The 23,365-nt window shown below is 46.6% G+C and overlaps 1 protein-coding gene across 1 annotated transcript; it reads right to left on the reverse strand.

Annotated features, from left to right (window-relative positions):
* Positions 1–815: 815 nt before the first annotated feature.
* On the reverse strand, positions 816–18,902 carry LOC128405759 (tyrosine-protein kinase ZAP-70). The gene is made up of 12 exons (XM_053372685.1): positions 18,447–18,902; positions 16,731–16,891; positions 14,921–15,059; positions 12,985–13,066; positions 9,087–9,121; positions 8,782–8,836; positions 8,145–8,328; positions 5,877–6,083; positions 4,216–4,408; positions 2,799–2,939; positions 1,761–1,873; positions 816–1,393 (listed from the first exon to the last, which is right to left on the reverse strand). Exons 1-12 carry the CDS (start codon positions 18,846–18,848, stop codon positions 1,276–1,278), a joined length of 1,830 nt encoding a protein of 609 aa, XP_053228660.1. The 5' UTR covers positions 18,849–18,902; the 3' UTR covers positions 816–1,275.
* Between the last annotated feature and the right edge of the window lie 4,463 nt (positions 18,903–23,365).

Raw genomic sequence — 23,365 nt, forward strand, 5'->3', positions numbered from 1 at the left:
CCGGTTTACGCACGAGCAACCCCTAGAACCATTACACTAGGCAAAAAGATTCCTGCTTTGCAGGGGGTTGAACTAGATGATCCTTGAGATCCCTTCCGACCCTACGATTCTGTGACTAGGCAAAGATGGCAGGAATATTAAGAGCTCAAAATGGTGAACTTTTTATAGAAGAATGGAGGCCTCTCTGTTTTGGAGTACAGTCATACCTCGGGTTACATTTTTTCAGGTTGCACACCGTGCCGAAACTGGAAGTACCAGAAAGGGTTACTTCTGGGTTTCAGTGCTTGCGCATGCGCAGAAGCACTAAATCGCGCTTTGCGCATGTGCAGAAGCGCCGAATCACAACCCGCGTGTGCGCAGACATGGCACTGCAGTTTGCGAACGCTGCGAGTTGCGAACGTGCTTCCCGCACGGATCATGTTCGCAACCTGAGTGTCCACTGTATATTTAAAAGAATGAAAGAAATCGCAGGCAGGATTCAAGATCGGAGCAGCGAAAGAAAAACGATAAAGTAATTGTATTATACATTTGAGTTTGATTTATAATGCAGTAGAAAAGGGTATGAACAGAAACAATTCGGGGGGGAATCAATACATGAAACAATGCAACTATTTAATTTGAAGTCCATTTGGAAAAATTAGGAAATTCAATAAAAAGTACATTATGTATAACAAAACAGATAACTCTTGAACTTTATGGCCTTTGGGGGTCCCTTCCAATGAACTGTATTCTCTGATTCTATGAAGGCTACTAGCCACAATCGCTGGGCTCTGCCTTCGAAATCAGAGGCAGCGATACCTCTGAACAACAGTTGCCGGAAACTGAAGGAGGGGAAGGGGCTCTTGCGCACGGATCCTGCTTGCATGGTGGCCACTGTGAATATAGGATGCTGGACTGGATGGGCTTGATCCAGCAGGCTCTCACGTTCATATTCGCTGAGGGAGGGGGAAGGGAGAGGGAAACCTGGAGCCACTACTGAATTTGGATCAACAGTGTGCAGTGTACAAGAGGAGGACCGCCAGTAGGGGGCACCAGAGTCAATGAGAGGCAGAGAAGCTGTGCAAGACCAAGGATGAGGGAGGAAGCTGACAGGCAGGAGGGCTGGTTGCACACAAGAAGGCAGGCAGTTGTGGGCCTGGGCGAGGGCCAACTGAGCTTGGTCTCCACCAACTCTGGATTTGCAGCCGCAGAGAAACAGCGCAGCCTGCAAAGCATCCCTTCCCAAAGGCGGAAAGATGTCTTGGCTGCAGAGGAATTTGGGTGGGTGTCCGGAGCTCAATCGGGCGTAGTTTTCGCTTTCTCCTCTTGCCTTTCCTCCGTCCGGGCGGCGATGCTGTAGTAATAGGTGCGGATGAGCGTCTCCACAGTGGAAAAGTCCGGCCGGTCTTCCCATCTGGGAAACGAAGGAGAGAAAATTAAGTGGGAGATCTGCATATTTGCCAATGAGATTTGAAGGTTGCAAAAGGCGCCGGCGTCCTGGAGGCTCATACTTTCACTGGCCTCTCCCAACCCTGCAGCAGGGAGTTCCGCAAGTTAACTCCGTTCTGCACAAAGAAGCATTCCCCGTCTCAGATATCAGGCGTGGGTATTCCTTGGCTCACAGAGTGATCATTCTGGGATGTTACGGCAGTGGGGAAAGCTGTACTGTAACTTTTGAATAAATGTTTTTTTAACTAAAAGAATCCCAGATATTGGCCTGCCATCCTTGTATGGTTTTTGAGAGGGCTCGGCTTATTTAGAGAACTGCAGGAGGGTCTTACTTGAAAGTCCAGCACTGCTGCATCAGCTTGTACATCTCGGGGGGGCATTTGGGGGGGCAATCCATCCTCTTCCCTTCCTCCAGGAATGTTATCACCTCCGGTCCTTTCATTTTCTAGTGGAATGGTGGCAGAGAAATTGACTGGTTTGTCTTAAGAGCAGAGAATAATAGAATCATAGAGTTGGGTTATCTAGTCATAGTTGTCAACTTTCCCCTTTTCTTGCGAGGAATCCTATTCGGAATAAGGGAATTTTCCTTAAAAAAGGGGAAACGTTGACAGCTATGCATCTAGTCTAACCCCCTGCAATGCATATGATTAAGAGTCTCATGCTCTAACAGCAGCAACAACAACAACAACAACTGCATGGTAAATAATATATTAATATATATATATATATATATATATATATATATATATATATATATAAAAAACATATAGGTAGATAGATTCTTGGGACGCAGGTGGCACTGTGGGTTAAACCACAGAGCCTAGGGCTTGCCGATCAGAAAGTCGGCGGTTCGAATAGCCGCGATAGGTTGAGCTCCCGTTGCTCGGTCCCTGCTCCTGCCAACCTAGCAGTTCGAAAGCACGTCAAAGTGCAAGTAGATAAATAGGTACCACTCTGGCGAGGTAAACTGCGTTTCTGTGTGCTGCTCTGGTTCACCAGAGCTGGCCACATGACCTGGAAGCTGTACGCTGGCTCCCTCGGCCAATAAAGCGAGATGAGCACCGCAACCCCAGAGTCGTCCGCGACTGGACCTAATGGTCAGGGGTCCCTTTACCTTTACCTTAGATAGATTCTTATGGACAGATAGATGGATTCTCATGGAATCATAGAGCTGTAGAGTTGGAAGGGACCCCCGAGGGTCATCTAGTCCAACCCCCTGCGGTGCAGAAGCAGCGCAGTCCCCCGTCCAATTAGAAACCAGAGCAGACTCTGCTTCGTTTGCGAATGTGCCAGCAGTTTTCTATATGGTGAGCCTGGTGGAATGTTGCAGGGTGTGAGGCTCCCGAGCTACTCAGCTTAGGGGTGCTCACCTTGTAGGGTTTCTGTCCGTAGCTAAACGCCTCCCACATCGTGACGCCATAACTCCAGACATCACTCTTGCTGGAGAACTTTCGGAAGAGGATGCACTCTGGGGCGTACCACTTCAACGGCCACTTCCCTGTCGTCTTGGCCTGCATCGAAAGGCACAGAAGAGGGGCAGTGAAGAATCGCCAGGTCATGTGCGTGGTGCAAAAGGAGAAGACTTGGGTGGACGACTCGCTCTCCCCAAGCAGAGACAGGCCCCACCTTAGCCCAGCATGCTCTCCTCACAGGGGCCTGCTCCTCCCTCCTTTGTTCCCCGTCATTCTAAGGTAGACTGCCTCTGCCCATGGAAGCTCTATTTAGCAGACGTAAGAAACTCAGAGAAGCCTGGCTGTTGGATCTGGCCAAAGAAGGCCCATCCAGTCCACCCTCCTATCTTCATGGCGTCCGACAATATGCCCTGACCTCTGAATGCAACGGCAGCAACTCTCCCCAGTTGTGATTCCCAACAGCTCAGATCCAGAGGTAAGTCATTAGAAATTCATTTCAATGGGCAAGACCTGTTTTTTATTCCATTTCTAACCCAGATTTCTTCCCAGGAACTCAAGGTGGCATGCACGACTCTCCTTGGGCCCATTTTTATTCTTCTGAGGAACGCTAAGAGACTGTGGCTCACCCCAAAGTCACCGGGTGAGCCTGACTGAGGGTTTGAACCCTGTTCTCCCAGGTCCTAGTTCATAACACCACCACCACCACCACCACCACCATCAACAACTTATTGCTTACACTCTAACCATTTTGTAGTTGGAGTCACCTCGATATTATCAAATGCCTTCTTGTTTTCTCAGGATCTAGTTGAGCAGTTTCTGCCCCCTCCCTTAGATATCTTAGCTAGGGCTGGACGATATATCAATATATCGCCCAAAACCAGTTTGAAGTCCATATTGTGATATTGGTTTCCTAGTTTTTGACCTGGCAATAAATATATTGCGAATCATGATGTGTGTTAGGGCTGGGCAATATATCATCCAAAGCCAGTTTCAGGTCCATATCATGATATTGGTTCCATAATTCTTGACCTGGTGATATATTGCAAATCATGGTGTGTGTGTGTGTGTGTGCGCGCGCTCTGCAAAAATCACAATGTGGGGGAAACTGTGAAGCCAGCCAATGCCTCTACATAGCTCCATCCTTATTTTAGACATTGAGATATATCAGTATATCTTGGTATTTAGCTCATGATATATCACAAATTTGAAAACCAGCTCCTTCCTTATTTCAGACATCGTGATATATCCATGTATGACAATGTTTAGCTGGTGTTGAAAACCAGATATCGCCCAGCCCTAATCTCAACCATTCTTGCATCCCAGCAGATCACTCTCTGACCTTCAATGGATCCCTAACCCGTTTTTCATTTCTCACCAGATAGTAACTGTCATCAGCGGCCAGAGCTTTGGACAGCCCAAAATCACTGATCTTGGCGTAGTGTTGGTTGACCAGCAGAACATTCCGGGCAGCCAGGTCTCGGTGGACAAAGTTCTTCTCTTCCAAATATTTCATGCCAATGGCCACCTGGTGCATCAACTCGACCACATTATTCACGGGGACTTCATCTCTAGGGGAGGGGGAGAAAGTTCTTCCACGGTTAAGGCATTGACTTAATGAGGGTTGCTGAGCTGGAGAACCCAATTGCTTTAGAAGAGGGAAGGGGAAACTTGTGCATGTGTGTGTTCAAGATATTAAACAATAAAATCCGAACTCATGTATGAAAGAATGATAAAAATCAACATATCAAGAGAATAAGAAAAGAGAAAAAGCAAGGGGGGGGGAGATAGAGATAGAAGAAACTTACCTCCACAATCTTCTCTGTCAATTGTTAGAACTACCATTATTATATTATTTAATATAAACACTCCATGAAAATTGCTGGCTGTAATTTAGATTACAGTTTTCATACTATTCTTCTAAATGGCATTTTGTTACATTTCCCTCCCAGGCCCAGCCTTCCTCTTTTGTCACTCAAAAAGTCCAAAATGGAGAAAGTTTCTTAGCCTGAGGACTCCCAGGGATGTATTACTTGTATTTTGTTTGGTAGAATCAGGGTTGGGAGGGACCACGAGGGTCATCTAGTCCAATCCCTCAAAGTCCCTTCCAGCTCGACAATTCTATGACTTCAGTGTCAGGAGCTTGTCCTACTCTCGAGTAGGATCCTGGCAGAGACACATGCCCGACTGGCATGTTCTCTCCCTCCTGGTCGATCGTTCGGGAGCTTCAAAAGCTTTCTTCTGCCTGAACATCACAGCGACCGATGCCAACAGACACCGGCACACTCAGGGATCCTCAGAGTTTGCGCAGTTCGCACAACAGAACTCAATAGCTCAGCATTTGGCTAATCTATGTGTATTTATATATAAACACACACGGAGCACTGCAACAAGGCTCCCTTGCTCTCTAGCATCAAACATCTCCATCACTTCCCACTCTGTGGAATGAAAACACACACCATCATGTGACAGACAACAATCCCATGACTGCAATCAGGGAGCAGGAATTCTAACATCCAGAAGGTGGTGCACTGAACAGGGGCTGGGGGGGGGCACCTGTCAGGGATTCCTGAGCTGTGAGTTCTGCATTGCAGAAGGTGTCCCTCCCAACTCTACAGTTCTATGCTTCTGTGGTAATATAAACACTCAGTGGTACCCCGTGGCTCACACCTGTGGCCCACATCTCTCAGGAGCCAAGCATTCCATAGTGTGATCCCAATATCGTAAAACTCCCTCCCGGCTGAGATGAGACAGGCCCCTCCCTTGCTGAACTTGACAAAGACATTTCTATTCTGGAAGGGGGTTGGACTGGATGACCCTCAGTGTCCCTTCCAAACCTACAATTCTACGATTCTAAAGGAAGTTGCATGAGGCTTATTTGTAGCCCCTTTTATTCAACGGATGAATTGCTTAATCGATCTGCCACCTGCTTTCTGACCTTCTTTGGAGAAGAGTTGTCCATAAACCTTGGAAATAAAGAGCTGGATTTGCAGTTCCGCCCGGGACCTGCAGATCCAATCTGCGGCGGGATCGACTCACTTCTTAGAGGAGAGGAATTTGTTGAGGGACCCTCCGGAGGCCATCTCCATCACCAGCATGAGTGCCTCGGCCTCACAGACGCCGATCATGCGGACGATGTGAGGGTTGTCCAGCTGGTGCATGAGCTGCGCCTCCTTCATCATGTCGTCCCTCTCGGCTTTCTCGTTCCCGCTTTTCAGGATCTTGATGGCCACGTCGATGTGCTTCCTAGGGAGGAGGGGAGCAGAGGTTATGGCCATGGGTGGCAATTGGCACTGGCCTTTCAGAAGAAGAAGGGAAAGGAGGCTGGGCTCTTACAGGACTCTTTGGAAGACTATTTGAAAGAGGCATTCCACCCAAACTGGAATAATAATAATAATAATAATAATAATAATAATAATAATAATAATAATAATTTATACCCCGCCCATCTGGCTGGGTTTCCCCAGCCACTCTGGGCGGCTTCCAACAAAATATTAAAATACTGTAATACATCAAACATTAAAAGCTTCCCTAAACAGGGCTGCCTTTAGATGTCTTCTAAAAGTCTGGTAGTTGTTGATCTCTTTGACATCTGCTGGAAGGGCATTCCACAGGGCGGCTGCCACCACCGAGAAGGCCCTCTGCCTGGTTCCCTGTAACTTCGCTTCTCGCAGGGAGGGAACTGCCAGAAGGCCCTCGGAGCTGGACCTCAGTGACCGGGTAGAACGATGGGGGTGGAGATGCACCTTCAGGTATACTGGACCAAGGCCGTTTAGGGCTTTAAAGGTCAGCACCAACAATAATAATAATAATAATAATAATAGTAATAGTAATGGTAGTAGTAGTAGTAGTAATACTTTCCTGTATTAAAAGGCTTTCCCCAGTGTGGGGAACAATATGTGGAGGAATTATTATTATTATTATTATTATTATTGTTGTTGTTGTTATTATTGTTATTATTATTATTATAAAAAATAAATTTTATTTGACATAATTATTACAAAATACAAGCAAAATACTGCAAATACATACATACATATATATTTCAGATAAGCACACACATATAAAAAAAGAACAAAAAAGAAAAAAGGAAGAAAAGAAAAAAGAAAAAAATAAGAAGGAAATTTGGAAGAAGAAGAAAAATTGGAAGAATTTCTTCCAAATTTGTTCTACAAATATCTCAATAATAAAATTTCACTGATTGACTTCCATCGCTTACACTGCACTTCCTATATACATTTTAAGCAAAATTGTATGTTATTCCGTATTTTTCCCATACAATCTCATACAAATATTCTATTATTATTATTATTATTATTATTATTATTATTATTATTATTTCCTGCTCTAAGAAGAGGCATTCCCCAAACACTGGAAATAACCAGCACCAGCACAACCTATCTGGCTGGCTTGCTTTCCCGATACAGGGCTGCCTTCAGATGGCTTCCATAGGTTTTTTTATCTCCTCATCTGATGGAAGGACATTCCACAGGGAGGGTGCCATCACCGAGAAGGCCCTCTGCCTGGTTCCCTGTAACCTCACTTCTCGCAGTGAGGGAACTGTCAAAAGGCCCTCGGTGCTGGACCTCAGTATCCGGGCTGGATGATGGGGGTGGAGATGCTCCTTCAGTCATACTGGGCTGAGGACATTTAGGGCTTTAAAGGTCAGCACCAACACTTTGAATTGTGCTCGGAAATGTACTGGGAGCTGGTTTTTCAGGACTGGTGTTATATGTTCTCGGCGGTTGCTCTCAGTCACCAATGTTCTGGATTAGTTGTTTCCGGGTCACCTTCAAAGGTAGCCCCACGGAGAGTGCATTGCAGTAGTCCAACCAGAGCACGGACCACTCTGGCGAGACAGGGCAGGGAGGGTTTCAGATGGAGCTGGTAGACAGCCACCTTGGACACACAACTGACCTGCGCCTCCATGGACAGCTGTGAGTCCAAAATGACCCCCAGGCTGCACACCTGGTCCTTTGGGGGAGAGTTGCCCTGTTCAGGACATGGGAGTCCCCCACACCTGCCCACCCCCTGTCCCCCAAAAACAGTACTTATCTCTTGTTGAGATTCAACCTCAATCCATTATATGAGCATCATCCATTTTAAAATGGGGGTGGGGGGTTGTTCGCGCCATGAGGACTGGAATCTTACTTTGAGCCCCAGTTCTGCATATAACATCAACCCCCAGCATCTCCCGGTGCAGTTGGGACGATCCCTGCCTGACTCTCTGGAGAGCTGCTGCCAGTCAGTGCAGGCAATGCTGAGGTAGCCGGATCATTGCTCTCGCTCACCATGAGGCAAACTTACTTCTTCATCTTGTAAACGCCTTTCCGGACGGAGCCGAAATTGCCTGCCCCCAGCTCCATGTCCTCAACAATCAGGTTGTTCCTTTTCAAGAATAGCTTCTTCTCCTTCAGCTCCTCAGGGTCGCTGTAAGGGCTTTCGTAGCAGGACGTGTCCATGGGCAGGATCCGGCCCTTTTTCCCACGGCCTGCACCGATCCCCAAGAGATTTTTTTAAAAAATGAATTTTATAATTTTCATAGTCACATAAAGAAAGCAAAGCATTAAATTAAATTGAACATTGACTTCCCTTCCTCCCCTCCCAGACGGTCGCCAGATTCTGTGTACAGATCTGTAGGCGCAGACCATCCCCCGACCCAAACTAGTTGGTTAATAAAATCCCCAAACGCGGTTCCATGGGTGACTCTGGGTCATCTCTCTGCGGTAGCTTATCTTAAAGTTTTAAGTGTCTATACGCCTATTGCATTTATAAATTTTAAATTGACTGTTGTACATGGTTTTAAATGTTTGTTTTCCTTCTGGGATTGTACCCCCAAGTGTGTTTTATAAGCTGGTCTCTCATCGTAATAAATTATCTATCTATCTATAAAAACACAACAATTCACCTTGGGGTGCTGGTTTACTCCCTTGCCTTTACTCACCAATGGGGTCAGGTGTGTAACCATCGGAGTTTTGCGATACGAGTCTCCGTTGAGCCTGGCAAGGAAACATAGAATCACAGAATTGCAGAGCTTGACCCTGGGGCCATCTACCCCCCCCCCCTTGCAGATGCAGGATTCGCTTCCGTGCAGAGATTGGTTCAATGGGATTTCCCTGGCTGCTGATGGAAGCCACGGCTGATCTCTCACCCAGGACCTTGGTCCCCTGGTCCTTAAACTGACCCTGAAAGGCGGTACCCGACTGCGACAATTTGAGAGGAAGCAAACAAAGAGATACTTACGAACGCAGATGGGTGAGCCGGTGGGGCAGGCGTCACGGTTTCTGGAAACAGGAGGAAAGAGTTTGCTTAGGTGACATCTGCAAATGACAAGCCTGAGCTATGGTCCTTCTAGCTCTCCCATGCAAAAAGACAAGCTTCCAGACCTCATGATCCTTGCTTGGAAGGAACTAGGTGGAAAGAAGATACAGTCCCGGCCAAGGAAGAGTGGCAGATAAAATTAATGGACTATGCCGAAATGGCAAAACTTACGGGAAGAATTAGAAACCAGGGAGAAGTAACTTTTAATAAAGAATGGAGAGAGTATCTATTGGAAAAACGATGGGGGGGGGCTAAACTCATTAGTAAAACTTGTAGTCAAAAATGGGAAATAAGGATTTAGTAAAAAATTCAAATTATCTAGTCTTTTATATATTGTATGTGTTTGGATATATTTGTTTTTTTTAAAATAAATATTTATTGGAATTTTCAAAAAATAAAGAAAAAACAAAAAAAAAACAATTAAAAACACATAAAATTTACATTTCTTACTGTCAATGACCAATTTCCTTGACTTCCCCACACCTCCCCTTCTTGTATTCCAGTTCCAATTTTTAGCTCAGCAAGTTCTTGTCCCCAAACTTTACCTTATTTTCTCTAATTCGTTTTAGTTAACCAATTTTAACTTATAAACCTCAATCTTTATACATCAATACTTATTCTTAAAAATCTTTTTCTAAGGTCGGCCCCAATTCCCTTCCCCGAATTCCCCATTTTTATGTTAGTGGCAAAACCAAATTAATTAAAACAGAATATAGATATACACCCTTTGGATTCCCAAAGCCCCACCACCCCCTTTCCCGGTTTCGAACCCCAACAAAAAGTCCATCAGTCCATCTGCAGTCAGCCTGGCGACCTCACGTCCGAGGCTCTCAATTCTCTCTCAATTCCTCTCTGCCGGTTTTTTTGATAGTCCTTTATATTAAACTCCGAATCTCGAAGGAGCTCTGTCCCGATAAGGTCCATGTTTCTTCCAGCCAGGCCTCCGTATTTAAAAATGGAGCCAAAATCTTGTTTCCTACTTCTCTTAAGTCCAAATGTCCCAAAAGTTCCAGTTTCCACTTTAGCCAAGTTTGTATTCCATAGGTCTTCAGATCTCCACATAGGGAGATCTCTCCATTCTCCATTCTTCAATTCAAACCAGATTTTCATCATCCTGATCTTATTTTCCTTTATATCCATCTTGACCGGCCTCTGGCTCTCCTCAATCATCTGTGGCATTATAGCTCCTCCTTCTTTTTCCTTCAAATCATCATGTTCCTCTTTCATCACATTCTCAGATTTCTCAAATTTCTTTTCTTGTTCAGCTGCAAAAATTTTTAGTTCAACTGCAAAACTTTCCTGTTCAGCTGCAAAGACTTGAGTCAAGTCCCTCCCAGGCTCAGTAACTTTATTTACTGTTCCATTCAATATTGTAACATTTGTAGCCAAAACAAAACAAAAACTCTGTTCCTGCAACTTTCCCAAGAGAAAAAAAGTCCTCTCCAGTTCAGCCAGTGTTTTTCCACTTACAGCCATTTTTGTAATGTCCTAAACCCCCTCTAGAGGGATTCTGGTTTCTTAGTATCTTCCAGTTCCAACCCAAAAGTCAAGTTAGCCTTTTCTTCTTTATTTTTAACAATTTGTTACCAAATTGTAACGAATATAACCAGCAAAGACAACAGAAACAAAGTTCTCCTTTTCCCCCAACTTTGACAGCTAGTTTGACAGCTGTCAAAGTCTTTTTGTCTCTTCCGCAGGCTCTCTCACCGATCGCTCCCGGGTCTTGGGGGAGGGGTGAATTCTGCTCTCAATGTTAGCTCTTATCCTCCAGCACAATCACTTATATTGCCAAAACGTGGAGTTAATGGCTTTTGTCCACAAAAAAGAAAGGTATTCTCTCAACCTTAGTTATAAAATCCTTGCTTTACGATGTTTACAAGGCGGGTAGGCGGACTTCCTCTTTACACCTTACCCGGTCGTGCCTAATTCCCAAAAAAAATTCCCTTTTAAGTCCAATTTCCGTATTACTCACGGGTTGTTACTTTTAGTCCAAATGTTCAGAGAAAGAAGTCAGCGCTCTCCGTCCATGGCATGCGGCTTCACTCAGTAGGGGAAGCAGTCAACTCAAAGCACCACACCGCTCTCCGTCCCCCGTTCCGGAGCCTTTAAAAAGGCTCCTTCGCGGGTCGGGGGGCGCAAATGGTGCCCGCCGAGTCACCAGGTCCACAGGCTTCAGCGCCTGTGGTTTCTGAGGGTCCCTGCGTCGCCGCGGCGGCAGGACCCGACCCCTACTAAGCCTATTCCCTCCGGAGCTCGGAGGGAATCCGCCATTAGGCGATGGCGCTAACCCGGAAGTGTGTTTGGATATATTTGGATGACTTTGTATGATTTTACTGTTTTAACTTATGCCAATAAAGGCTAGTTACAAGCAGGCCCGTCTTACCCATAGAGGCTAGTGGCGTGGGGCGCCGGGGCGCCAAGTTCTGGAGGGCGCCAGGCGAGAGTCTGGGGAACACCGAACAAGTGCGCTGAGTGAGCGAGGGTGCGTGCACTGCTCCTGCCAAGCGTCGGCTCGGTTTTTTTCTCTTTTAGCCTGCAGGTGCCAAATTCTGCAGGGCGCCAGACAGCTAAAAGGGAAAAAACAGAGCCGGCGCTCGGCAGGAGTGGCGCATGTGCCCTCGCTCGCTCGACGCTGGCCCACTCACTCGACGTGCCGCCTGCTGTGGCCACCGTGGCACGAAGCGGCCAGCTGAACCAGGAGGCACCGCGTCCAGTCTCCACCTCTTCCCCGCCGGAGTAGCCACCCTCCAGCCGCTGCCCGCCTCCTCCAGCCCTAAAAAAAGGTTGACAACTCTGGGGAAGGTGGGGGGGTGCCAGAGGGATCTTTGCACCACGGCACCAGATATGCTTAAGACGGCCCTGGTTACAAGTAAGAATTGGATATTGGCTTTGCTTTTTAATTGATGCTTGTAAAAATTGAAAAATTCAAACCACATGTGGTGGCTCTGTAAAAAAATTAAAGAATTCTGGAATATCATATATGACGAATTGGGGGGAAAAGGTTGAAAGTATCCTTTCCAAAGAAACCAGAGGCCTTCCTTCTTGGCATTCTAGACAAAGAAATATCAATAGGGCTAAAGGAAATATTTCTGTATGCCACTGAGGCCTCAAGGACCCTGATTGCAATGAATTGGAAGGGGGATAAGGTACCATCTAAATCAGAGCGGTTAAATAAACTCCTAGAATATGCTGAGATGGCACAATTGACGACCAGACGGAGAGGCAATTTCAATCAATGCTTTGCTCCAAAATGGGACATGTTTAAAAAATATTTACAGAATTACAATCACGGTGTGGTGGCTATGGTAGCGTTTGAATGATTTCTGTGTAAATAATATAATATTATGTGGGAAATAAAACAAGACGTAAGGTTTAGTTTTTTAAAAAAAGACTTTAGGTATATGAAGAACTTTATTGAAATATGAAATTTATTTTAGTACAATCATTGTTCTAAAAAGGTATATACATTGGGTGCAGACGGGACGTCATGTATAAAGATACAGATGTAGAATAATAGAACAGAAGATGATCAATATTTTATCAAAATGGAAAATTATTACTGTGGGTTTTTTTTGTGACCTTCTCTGGTCTTTTCAATATTTAGTGTAAATTCTATGATACGTCACTTTTCGAATTTACCCAATAAAATCAAAACTTGAAAAAATAAATAAATAAAAATGAAAAATTCATATATCTTTTTTAAAGAAAGTAGGCCCTATTTAACAAAGTCCACTAAATGTTAAAACAAAAACAAAAACCAACAACTCTTGAATTGCACCTGAAAGTAGTTCCAATATTTTCCAGGTGGCAAATATTGGGGTCTCACCTGTTGGCATATCGGGATTCGGTGTGCTTTCTCTCAAATAATAGATCAGGCCATCCGGTTTCAGTTTGAGATATTCCACAAGCTGCAGTTGGGAAGGGAGAAGAAGCCCAGAAACAGAGAGAGAATATTTTATTTCTTATATTTTTTTAAAGGGCTCAACTTTGCTTATTCCACATTCTCCTTTTGCTTGAATCCCAATATCTCCTTGGAGATCGCAAGACGAAATATAGGAGGCGAAATCATAAGCCCAGCTAGGGATGGTCCGGGGGAAGGGTTCCTCCACAACGACAGTAGATTTCATGAATGCAAGGGCCAGATTCCTTTCTTGGCAGCCTCTTAGGGGCCGCCTGCCAGCAGTGGGCGGAGCCAGTGGGAAAAGTGGGCGGAGCCACAGAGCCACAGGCTATACCTGAGTACAGCAGGATAATTTCCGCCCACGCTCAGACTGCTTTGAGGTTTTATTTGCACAACCGAGCAGAATATAACTTTAGGAAATTAACACACAACACCCCACTGTCCTCCATTCACTCCCAGCTAGGCATATACACATCTTTCTACTCCCCCACCCCCCACTTGCCCCCCTCTGTATCGCTTTATTTATATACAATCGAAATTATTTCAATAAAATATAATATTAGACGGAAGTGGCAAAGCAAAGCCGGGGAGGGGTATGTCCTGGGGAGGTTTCCAAGGTCCACACAGAGTCCTCTTGAGGGCCGCATGGTGATTGAGGCTTGGCTGATACCCCTGCCATGTCACCGACGTGCCTCTAAAACCCTTCCAATCCGCAGAACCATCAAGGAAACTTCCATTGGCTCTATTGAGTCTTGTTGCTGTTTTTCCCCCAAGTCTCTACATGGCTATTAGTGAAGCTGCAATTAATGGTCCACTTCCATGACACTGCGTTGGGTTCCACTGCCCATCTGGTTTTCTGTTTGTCTCCCTCGACAGCCGCCGCATGTACTCAGTCCAAATGCCTGGCTTAAAACCGTCTCTCAAAAACTTCCCTCTTGTGGCTGATCCCCACAACACCGACTCGCTATGGGCCCCACTAAAGCAAAGAGTCTAATTGGTCGACGTCTAAAAGATATTGAGCATCAGAACAACCTGGCCACTATAAGGAAATTCTGCCCTTGGTATGTTCAGTTTCCACCTCTCCATTTTGATTCTCTGGCCCCATATCTGCACAAACTTAGTATTCCAAAATACAGATGTGCTTTTACACTTGCAAGACTGGATGTTTTGCCATCTGCGGTACTCGAGGGTCGATTCCTAAAGATCCCGCCTGAGAAACCTCTTTGCCCCTGTGGAGATGGTAGCACCGAAACAGCGGCACACGTCCTCCTGTCCTGCACTCTCTACAAAGACCTGAGGAACGAGAGCATCACCCCGCTTGTCCTAACCATCCCAGGGCGCTCAGCCACTGCCACAATGTCCTTTCTTCTATCAGATCAAAATGAGCAGATAACAGCAAAGGTTGCTGGGTTCATAGCAGGGGCAATCAGAATAAGGGCCACTAACTGACGACTGATTCAGGACTTTGAATCATGCTCTTATATCAAACTTCCTTTTCTGCATATACTGTGATGTTTTACTGTTGCTATAGCCATTGGCTAATGCGAATAAAGTTTTATCAAAGTGCTCAGTCCAAACGGGTCTGCTTTGGGGGCTCCCCTCTCTTTAGGTGTCCACCCATCCCCCCCAACAAAAGTTGTACCCCTGCAAACCTTGTGGTTTGCCCATGTTTGCTGACACCTTCTTGGGTGGCAGTGCCATCTTGCCCAAAAGAATAATAAACCCCATGGCAGGGGGTTGGACTAGATGACCCTCAGGGTCCCTTCCAACTCTGCAATTCAGTGATTCTCTTCTCTTCATTGCAATGCAGGCAATCCCAGAAGGAGGAGGGTCTCTAGCCCCACACGCTCACACAACCCACCTGCCACAGCGTATCAAACTTGGTTCCGTCTTCCACCGAATATTTCCCTGCTTTGTCCTGTCCGATCCGGTAGTGATAAACCGTCTTTCCGTAGATGAGGGACAGAGCGTAAGAGCCTTTCTCCTTTTTCTCTCTCAGCCTGGAGGGAAATGGCATGGACGTTGTCAGGATCGGCCCTGTTCCTACTAAGGGGCACCTGGTTTTTATCCAAGGGGCTGGCGAATGCGTCCATTTTCTGTTTCTCATTCTTCCAATCTCAGCTTCCCTATGCAAAGCAGTGTCCCCTGATGTTTGTCTGATATTTGCACGAATGTGTGTCTTTTTATGGGCGGGTGGCACTGTGGTCTAAACCACAGAGCCTTGGGCTTGCCGATCAAAAGGTCGGCGGTTCGAATCCCTGCGACGGGGTAAACTCCCATTGCTCAGTCCCTGCTCCTGCCAACCTAGTAGTTCGAAAGCACATCAAAGTGCAAGTAGATAAATAGGTACCACTCTGGCGGAAAGGTAAACGACGTTTCCGTGCGCTGCTCCGGTTTGCCAGAAGTGGCTTCGTCATGCTGGCCACATGACCCGGAAGCTGTACACCGGCTCCCTTGGCCAATAAAGCGAGATGAGCACCGCAACCCCAGAGTCGTCTGCGACTGGACCTAACGGTTTACAGGCAGAGGGAGCCGGCGTACCGCTTCTGGGTCATGTGCCCAGCATGACTAAACCGCTTCTGGCGAACCAGAGCAGCGCAAGGAAATGCCGTTTACCTTCCCGCTGGAGCGGTACCTATTTATCTACTTGCACTTTGACGTGCTGCAACGGGAGCTCACCCCGTCATGGGGATTTGAACCACCGAACTTCTGATCGGCAAGCCCTAGGCTCGGTGGTTTAACCCACAGCGCCACCTGCATCCCTTAAGGGTCATTTAGTCCAACCCAATTGGCTCCATTAGTTACAGGTAGCAATTAACAAGAACCATAAGCGGATCTGAAAGCAAAGCAAACTCTGAGTAGCTTCCAACATATATAAAAACATAATAAAACATGTCTTCTAGCGGTTGTCTAGTTACTTATCTCCTTGGCTTGGGGGGTCTCATAACCAATCATACCCTCCTACATTTCTGCAATGAAAATAGGGACGTCCTAAGGAAAAGCGGGACATTCCGGGATCAAATCGGAAACTAGGACAGCTTTTGTAAATCTGGGTCTGTCCCTGGAAAATAGGGACACTTGGAGGGTCTGTTAGTACCGGGCAGAAACTGAACTGCAGCAGAGCCAACAGTGGCAACGCTGGGTCGGAATGGAAGTGGATTCTTTCTGACATCCTTACAGGGAGGTGGGCTTGGCTGAAATGGCCTCGCAGGCCAAATGAGGAGACTGGGGGCTCCTCACCCCTCTTGTGGGACATTAGGACGGCAGTTCCTGGACTCGGCCATTCCAACTCCTTCACCCTGGTTGATAGATGCCCCAAATCTGCAAAGCGAGGCAGGTGGGTGCCCCAACTGCATAATGGCAGCAACGCAGAAAGACGACAGACAGGTTGGGAAAACAATGCAGCAACGAGAGGAAATTATGCATGCATTGAGGACAGAGTGCAAGATGCCATTTTGGGGGAAGATTGTATTGAGTGTGTTTTAATTTGTGGTTGATTCGTTAAAATTTGGAAAAACAATAAAAATGATTTGGATGAAGAAGAAGAAGAAGAAGAAGAAGAAGAAGAAGAAGAAGAGGAGGAGGAGGAGGAGGAGGAGGAGGAGGAGGAGGAGGAGGAGGAGGAAGAAGACGACAACAGACAAGAAGTTTTGCCCTGATAACGTGCTTACAAGAATTTCCCATCAGGCTGTGAGCCTGAGTAGAGTCTGCTTTCTGCTTGCGCTCGAGTGATGGGGCCGTGGTACCAGGGCATCTTCTCGTGGGCTGTGGTGGCCAGGAGCTTCTCCACCTGGGGGGCCTGGCTGATGATGGCCTGTTCGAGGGTGTCCCCCTACGAAGAAGGAAGAGGAGAGAACAGAGACTCTATTGCCTTTCTGGGAATTATTTAAACTTCCGAGACGAGCTGTGCCTGGTGGGGGAAATGATCAGCCTGCCATTTAACCCCGGTTGGTTCCTACATAACAGCAGGACTCAACACCTATATGTTGGAGATGGAAGGAACTGCTTTTGTTATTCTACGTTGTTCTAAACTTCTCAAAGTGGGTGGTATGGTCTCCTGGAGGGCAGTGGGATTACCTGGGAGGTGCGCTCAAAGGAAAGGGGGTGCTGGAAATGTAAATGACTATCGAGTGCCATAGAATTGTAGAGTTTCATAATTTTTGACCTTGCAATATACTGCTAATCATGGTGTGTGTGTGTGTGGGTGGGTGGGTGGGTGTGTGGGTGTGTCTGTGTGTCTGTGTGTACTTGTGCTATGCAAAAATATTGATGCAGGGAAAACTGAAGCCAGCTGTGCCTTGACACAGCATCCTTATTTCAGACATTGTGATATATCAGTATATCACGATGTGTAGCTGGTAATTTATCATGACGTTGGAAACCAGATATCTCCCAGTCCTACCCTCCAATAGGAAACGAAGGGCGTTGTAAAAGCTTTATCTCCAATGTAATGCAAATAATGGATTTGAGAGGCTGTAACTCATGGGACATGAGTGGTGCTGTGGTCTAAACCACTGAGCCTCTTGGGCTTGCCGATCAGAAGGTTGGCGGTTTGAATCCCCACAACGGGATGAGCTCCCATTGCTCGGTCCCTGCTCCTGCCAACCTAGCAGTTCAAAAGCACCTCAAAGTGCAAGTAGATAAATAGGTACCGCTCCAGCGGGAAGGTAAACGGCGTTTCCGTGCGCTGCTCTGGTTCGCCAGAAGTGGCTTAGTCCTGCTGGCCACATGACCCGGAAGCTGTATGCCGGCTCCCTCAGCCAATAAAGCGAGATGAGTGCCACAACCCCAGAGTCGTCTGCGACTGGACTTAATGGTCAGGGGTCCCTTTACCTTTAACTCAATAACGAAGACTGAACATTGAAAGGCGATAATCTGGTTTGCCTATGGAAAGGAAAAGGGTTTGCACAAACAGGCAGAGGCTGGAAACTATCAGGGATAAGAGAATGAATCTACACCAAGTTGGAAAGAAAAACGAAATGTTTAAATTACTATAACCGCTCACTTGTTTTTATTTGATGTAATTGTGTTTAATCCTTATGCAGGAGTCTGTAAAGAGACAGCTGAGGGATGAGAATTTTGCTTAACAAAATGGACGTGAAGCAGAAATAAATCTGTAAAATAAGCAGCATGTAAAAGGGGATGAATTGGAATATACCTGAGATAGTGGGAAACCAGTTTTTTTTTTGGGGGGGGGGTTAAATCACCTTTAATTCGATTTGGATGTGTTATTAATTTGAAAATGAATAAAAATCAACTTTCAAAAATGTTGCTGCTTTTTTTGAAATTTTGCCCTTAATCTTGGGTGCCGCTCCATATTCTGCTGGCCGCAATGTTTCCCCTCTGCTGCCCCCCAACCACAGGAAAGGCCCCGATCCTGCCCGTACCTCCAGCTGCCACGTCTGCCGGATATATTCCCGCACCATGTTCTCTCGGATGGAGTCGAAGATGCCCGGCTGGGGTTCGAGGCCTCCGGGGCGGTTGCACGGCCTCTTGAGCGGGCAGCAGAGCCCGTCAGCGTCCTTGGAGTAGAACTCGCAGAGCTCCTCGGGGCCGCAGTGCGCCTTGCCGCCCGCGATGGCAAAGGTGCCGTTCATCAGCCGCTCGATGGGGTAGTGGTGGAATCGGAGGTTGTGGGTGACTGACAGCACGTAGCCGCCCAGGCTGCGAAGGCACTGGCGCAGCAGGAAAAGGCCGTCCATCATTCCGCCCAGCTTGAGATGCTCCTCAGCGTCCGAGCGGGAGATGCTGCCATAGTAAAAGGGCAGGTGGGCAGCTGGGTTGGGCATCGCGCGGCAGGTCCTGGGGCTGCCCAAGCGGCGGTCATAGGATGCGCAGGGGAACACCTGGGAAACAGGAGCAGGCAGGCATTATTATTACTATTGCATGCAGTCATACCAAGGGACGCGGGTGGCGCTGTGGGTTAAACCACAGAGCCTAGGACTTGCTGATCAGAAGGTCGGCGGTTCGAATCCCCGCGACAGAGTGAGCTCCCGTTGCTCGGTCCCTGCTCCTGCCAACCTAGCAGTTCGAAAGCACCTCAAAGTGCAAGTAGATAAATAGGTACCGCTCCGGCGGGAAGGTAAACGGCGTTTCCGTGCACTGCTCTGGTTCGCCAGAAGCGGCTTAGTCATGCTGGCCACATGACCCGGAAGCTGTACGCCGGCTCCCTCGGCCAATAAAGCGAGATGAGCGCCGCAACCCCAGAGTTGGCCACGACTGGACCTAATGGTCAGGGGTCTCTTTACCTTTTACAGTCATACCTTGGGTTGAAGTAGCTTCAGGATAAGTATTTTCAGGTTGCGCGCTGTGGCAACCTGGAAGTAATGGAGTGCGTTACTTCCGGGTTTCGCCGCTCGCGCATGCGCAGATGGTCAAAATGATGTCACACACATGCACGGAAGTGGCAGATCGCGACCCGCGCGGACGTGGGTTGTGTTCTTTTCAGGATGCGAACAGGGCACCGGAACAGATCCTGTTTGCATCCAGAGGTACCACTGTATTGTGTTTATTAAATTTCTTTTTTTTTCACGGTAAATCTTTATTGGTTTAAAATACAAATGTACAACGAAGTTAAGTATAGAAAAGTTCAATACAAAAAGAAGAAAACATCAAGACATAAAAGTAAGAAAAAATTTTAAAAGACAAAAAAGAAAAGAAGAAAAAGAAAAAACCAAAAATTTATACAAAATCATATCTATCAAATAAAAATTCCTGCATAAAACTTCCAGTTGTTCTCATTATACTCTTTCAGGTGTCATGGTTTTGTCGTGCAGCTTTACTTTACATCCTTTTTCATAGAATCCACTAAAGTATTCGTTTTTGTTCACAAGTATCATTCAAGTTCTGCTAAGATGGTATTGTTTTTACAATATAATCTTATATATCCCTTAAATATATAATTAAATTTATTAAATTTAATTAAAAAAATATTAAATTTCAACAACAACAAAATTACACATGCAGTTCAGTGCAGCTTAGTTCGGTTTATTGTGTTCTACCAAACAGCCACTTCACACGTAAAAATAACAACAACAAGAATTCTGCTGCTAACAGCGGTTTACATTTCTGCTCCCTGACTTTTAGAGGATAAATCATTTCCCACACCCCCTTTTCATTACATGAATTTGTAGAGCATTAGTGAGAAATGTGGATGTTCTAGAAGAGATAGACTTCTCTACATCAGACAACAGGAAAAAAGGTCTTTGCAAGAGATGAGCTTCCCTTCTGCAATCTTCACCATGGGCGGACGCAATTGTTTCTAAGATCGTTATAAAAAGGGCATTCAAGGAGTACATGGATTACGTCTTCCATGGATGCTTGCAATAGAAGTGGCAGCTGCAAACTCTATGCACTCCAAAACATTTTTCTTGGTTTTTTTGACTTCCCCTCCCTGGAGACCCAAGTCTGCCAAGTCAGTGTTGACCGCACTGAGGCAGGTGCCCAAATAGAATTCATGAGGACAGAGCCATCTTTAAAAGAAAAAAACCAAGAAAAAAACCAAAACCCTTAAAATATTTTTTTTATTAAATTTCCCAAAAATTCACAAAACCATTCCAATGCATAATAGATTTTTCTTTTGCTTTGGCAATGTCAGGGAACTGCCATCGGAGCCTAGAGTGGAGGTAAGGCTCCCCAACGATGCAGGAGAAGGGACCAGCAGGGAGAGAGAGCAAGCTTCCTTTGAGGAAGGAAATAGGAGTGACACGAGGAAGCAAGGGGAGACTGCGGAGAGAGGGCTCCAAGACTCTTCCACAGAGACCAGCGGGGAGAGCCCAGGACCTCCGTTGGGCACGCCCACTCTGCGCAGGAGACTTCCGCGCAGGGAGGCTAGGCGGAGACTTGGCGTCAAAGAGCTTCTATGTTGGAAGAAGTTCAGGAAACGCCCACTGACGGATTCTGCCAGCGACTGACACAGCCATGGAGAAAGGGCTGTCCAGCCAGGGAAAGGTTCAGCCAGGCAACGTTGCCTAGAGCTGCAGCACCCTTTACGCACAAGCAACCCCCAATTCCCTTTACAGGCAACTTCCCACCCCATTTTCCATGATGTTTTTCATTTCTCCCCCTTGCCGCACCCTGTCTTCTCTCTCTTATAACTTTACAGTCATACAATATTCTCTAATTCCTTCTGTCCCCCGTAGTTCAAACCCCGCGGGCGAATTCATCATACTATGACATTTATTTAAATATTCTGAAAAAGGCTTCCATTTTTGCTTTTGGCTTTGCCAACTCCACGTAGTGAATCATTTTACTTCTTCTTTGGTGGGAACTTCTTCTTCCTTCCATTTTTGTGCATAAAGAATCCTAGCATATTCTAGCATCTGTTATTATTATTAGGGTCATTTTGGACTCACTGCTGTCCATGGAGGCGCAGGTCAATTCTGCATCCAGGGCGGCTGTCTGCCAGCTCCATCTGAGACCCTCCCTGCCTGCGCCTTGTCTCGCCAGAGTGGTCCATGCTCTGGTTATCTCCAGCTTGGACTACTGTCATGAGCTCTCAGTGGGGCTACCTTTGAAGGTGACTTTTGAAGTGTAGGTGGGGTTCCTTGAGGCAAGACCCAGTGATAACAGCAAGAACCTTTATTGAACTACATAACTGGGAAATGGGCAAAGCAACTGCTTATATACATTTCTGAAGGCCTGGGCCACTCCCACTCCCAACGTGATTGGCTGTCTAAACTTCCAAGCTGCAAATCACGACTCAGAGTTCAAGGGCCAATGGCAGAGGCCCAAATCCCGAAATGTTCTGTGATTGGACAACATGCATTGAATCAGAACACAGGAGCTCACAATCCTTAGTCCAGACTCAAGCTCAGGCAAACACAGACCACTGAATACATAACACCTTGGAAACTACAAATAATCCAAAATGCGGCTGCCGGAATGGTGACTTGGTTATTTTATTGTTTTATATTTTTTTGGAAGTTAACTGCATGAAAAAGTCCTTTCTTCGGTCTGTCCTGCATCTTCCAACCTTCATTTCTAGTGTGGGGAGAGAGGGAGGACAACTTTTCCCTATCTGCTTTTTCCATTGTTGTTATTGTTGTTTAGTCGTGTCCGCCTCTTCGTGACCCCCTGGACCAGAGCACGCCAGGCACGCCTGTCTTCCACTGCCTCCCGCAGTTTGGTCAGACTCATGTTGGTAGCTTCCAGAACACTGTCCCACCATCTCGTCCTCTGTCCTCCCCTTCTCCTTGCGCCCTCCATATTTCCCAGCATCAGGGTCTTTTCCAGGGAGTCTTCTCTTCTCCTGAGGTGGCCAAAGTATTGGAGCCTCAGCTTCAGGATCTGTCCTTCCAGTGAGTACTCAGGGCTGATTTCCTTCAGAATGGAGAGGTTTGATCTTCTTGCAGTCCATGGGACTCTCAAGAGTCTCCTCCAGCACCAGAATTCAAAAGCATCCATTCTTCGGCGATCAGCCTTCTTTATGGTCACTTCCATACATCACGACTGGGAAAACCATAGCTTTTACTATACGGACCTTTGTTGGCAAGGCGATTCCTTCTTCTCTAAGCTAAAAGGTCCTGTACACTGGAAAAGATTCCCTCTGGGCAGTCTCTCTTCTACATGCTTGATAGATTTTGCAATTTATGGCATCCATATGTTCACACTCCTCTTCTGATCCTGGGAGACTCTTGAAGAATCAGAAGGCGCTCGTATGTCATTTGGGGGGAAGGAAGTTACGGCAGGAAGCTCAGCCATCAAGAGGCGTGACTTAAGAGCAGGCAGATGGTCGCTCTGTGTGTTTGTGCGGGGGCTTGCTGTGCAAATGTAGCTACAAAACGAAGCCTCTGACACCAGTTGCTCTCAAACCTTCCGGGACAGAGCAGTCGGCGGGGCCGTGGCTTCGAGCCCCACAATGGGCAAAAGATTCCCGCATTGCAGAGGGTTGGACTAGATGACCCTCGTCACCCCCTTTGGTCGGGCAAAATACTGGACAGGTCAGGGTGGGGAATGGGGAGGCTAAAATTTTATTTCCCTGTTGCAGAAATGACTTCAGACAATCCATTACAATGGCACACAGGATTTGCAGTGGTTTACAGCCTCAGTCCAGTATACCTGAAGGAGTGTCTCCACCCCCATCATTCTGCCCGGACACTGAGGTCCGGTGCTGAAGGCCTTCTGGCGGTTCCCTCATTGCAAGAAGCAAAGCTACAGGGAACCAGGCAGAGGGCCTTCTCGGTAGTGGCGCCCACCCTGTGGAACGCCCTCCCACCAGATGTCAAAGAGATAAGCAACTACCTGACATTTAGAAGACATCTGAAGGCAGCCCTGTTCAGGGAAGTTTTTAAAGTGTGAGATTTTA

The sequence above is a fragment of the Podarcis raffonei genome, chromosome 18, assembly GCF_027172205.1.
Source record: "Podarcis raffonei isolate rPodRaf1 chromosome 18, rPodRaf1.pri, whole genome shotgun sequence".
Taxonomy (NCBI): Eukaryota; Metazoa; Chordata; class Lepidosauria; order Squamata; family Lacertidae; genus Podarcis; species Podarcis raffonei.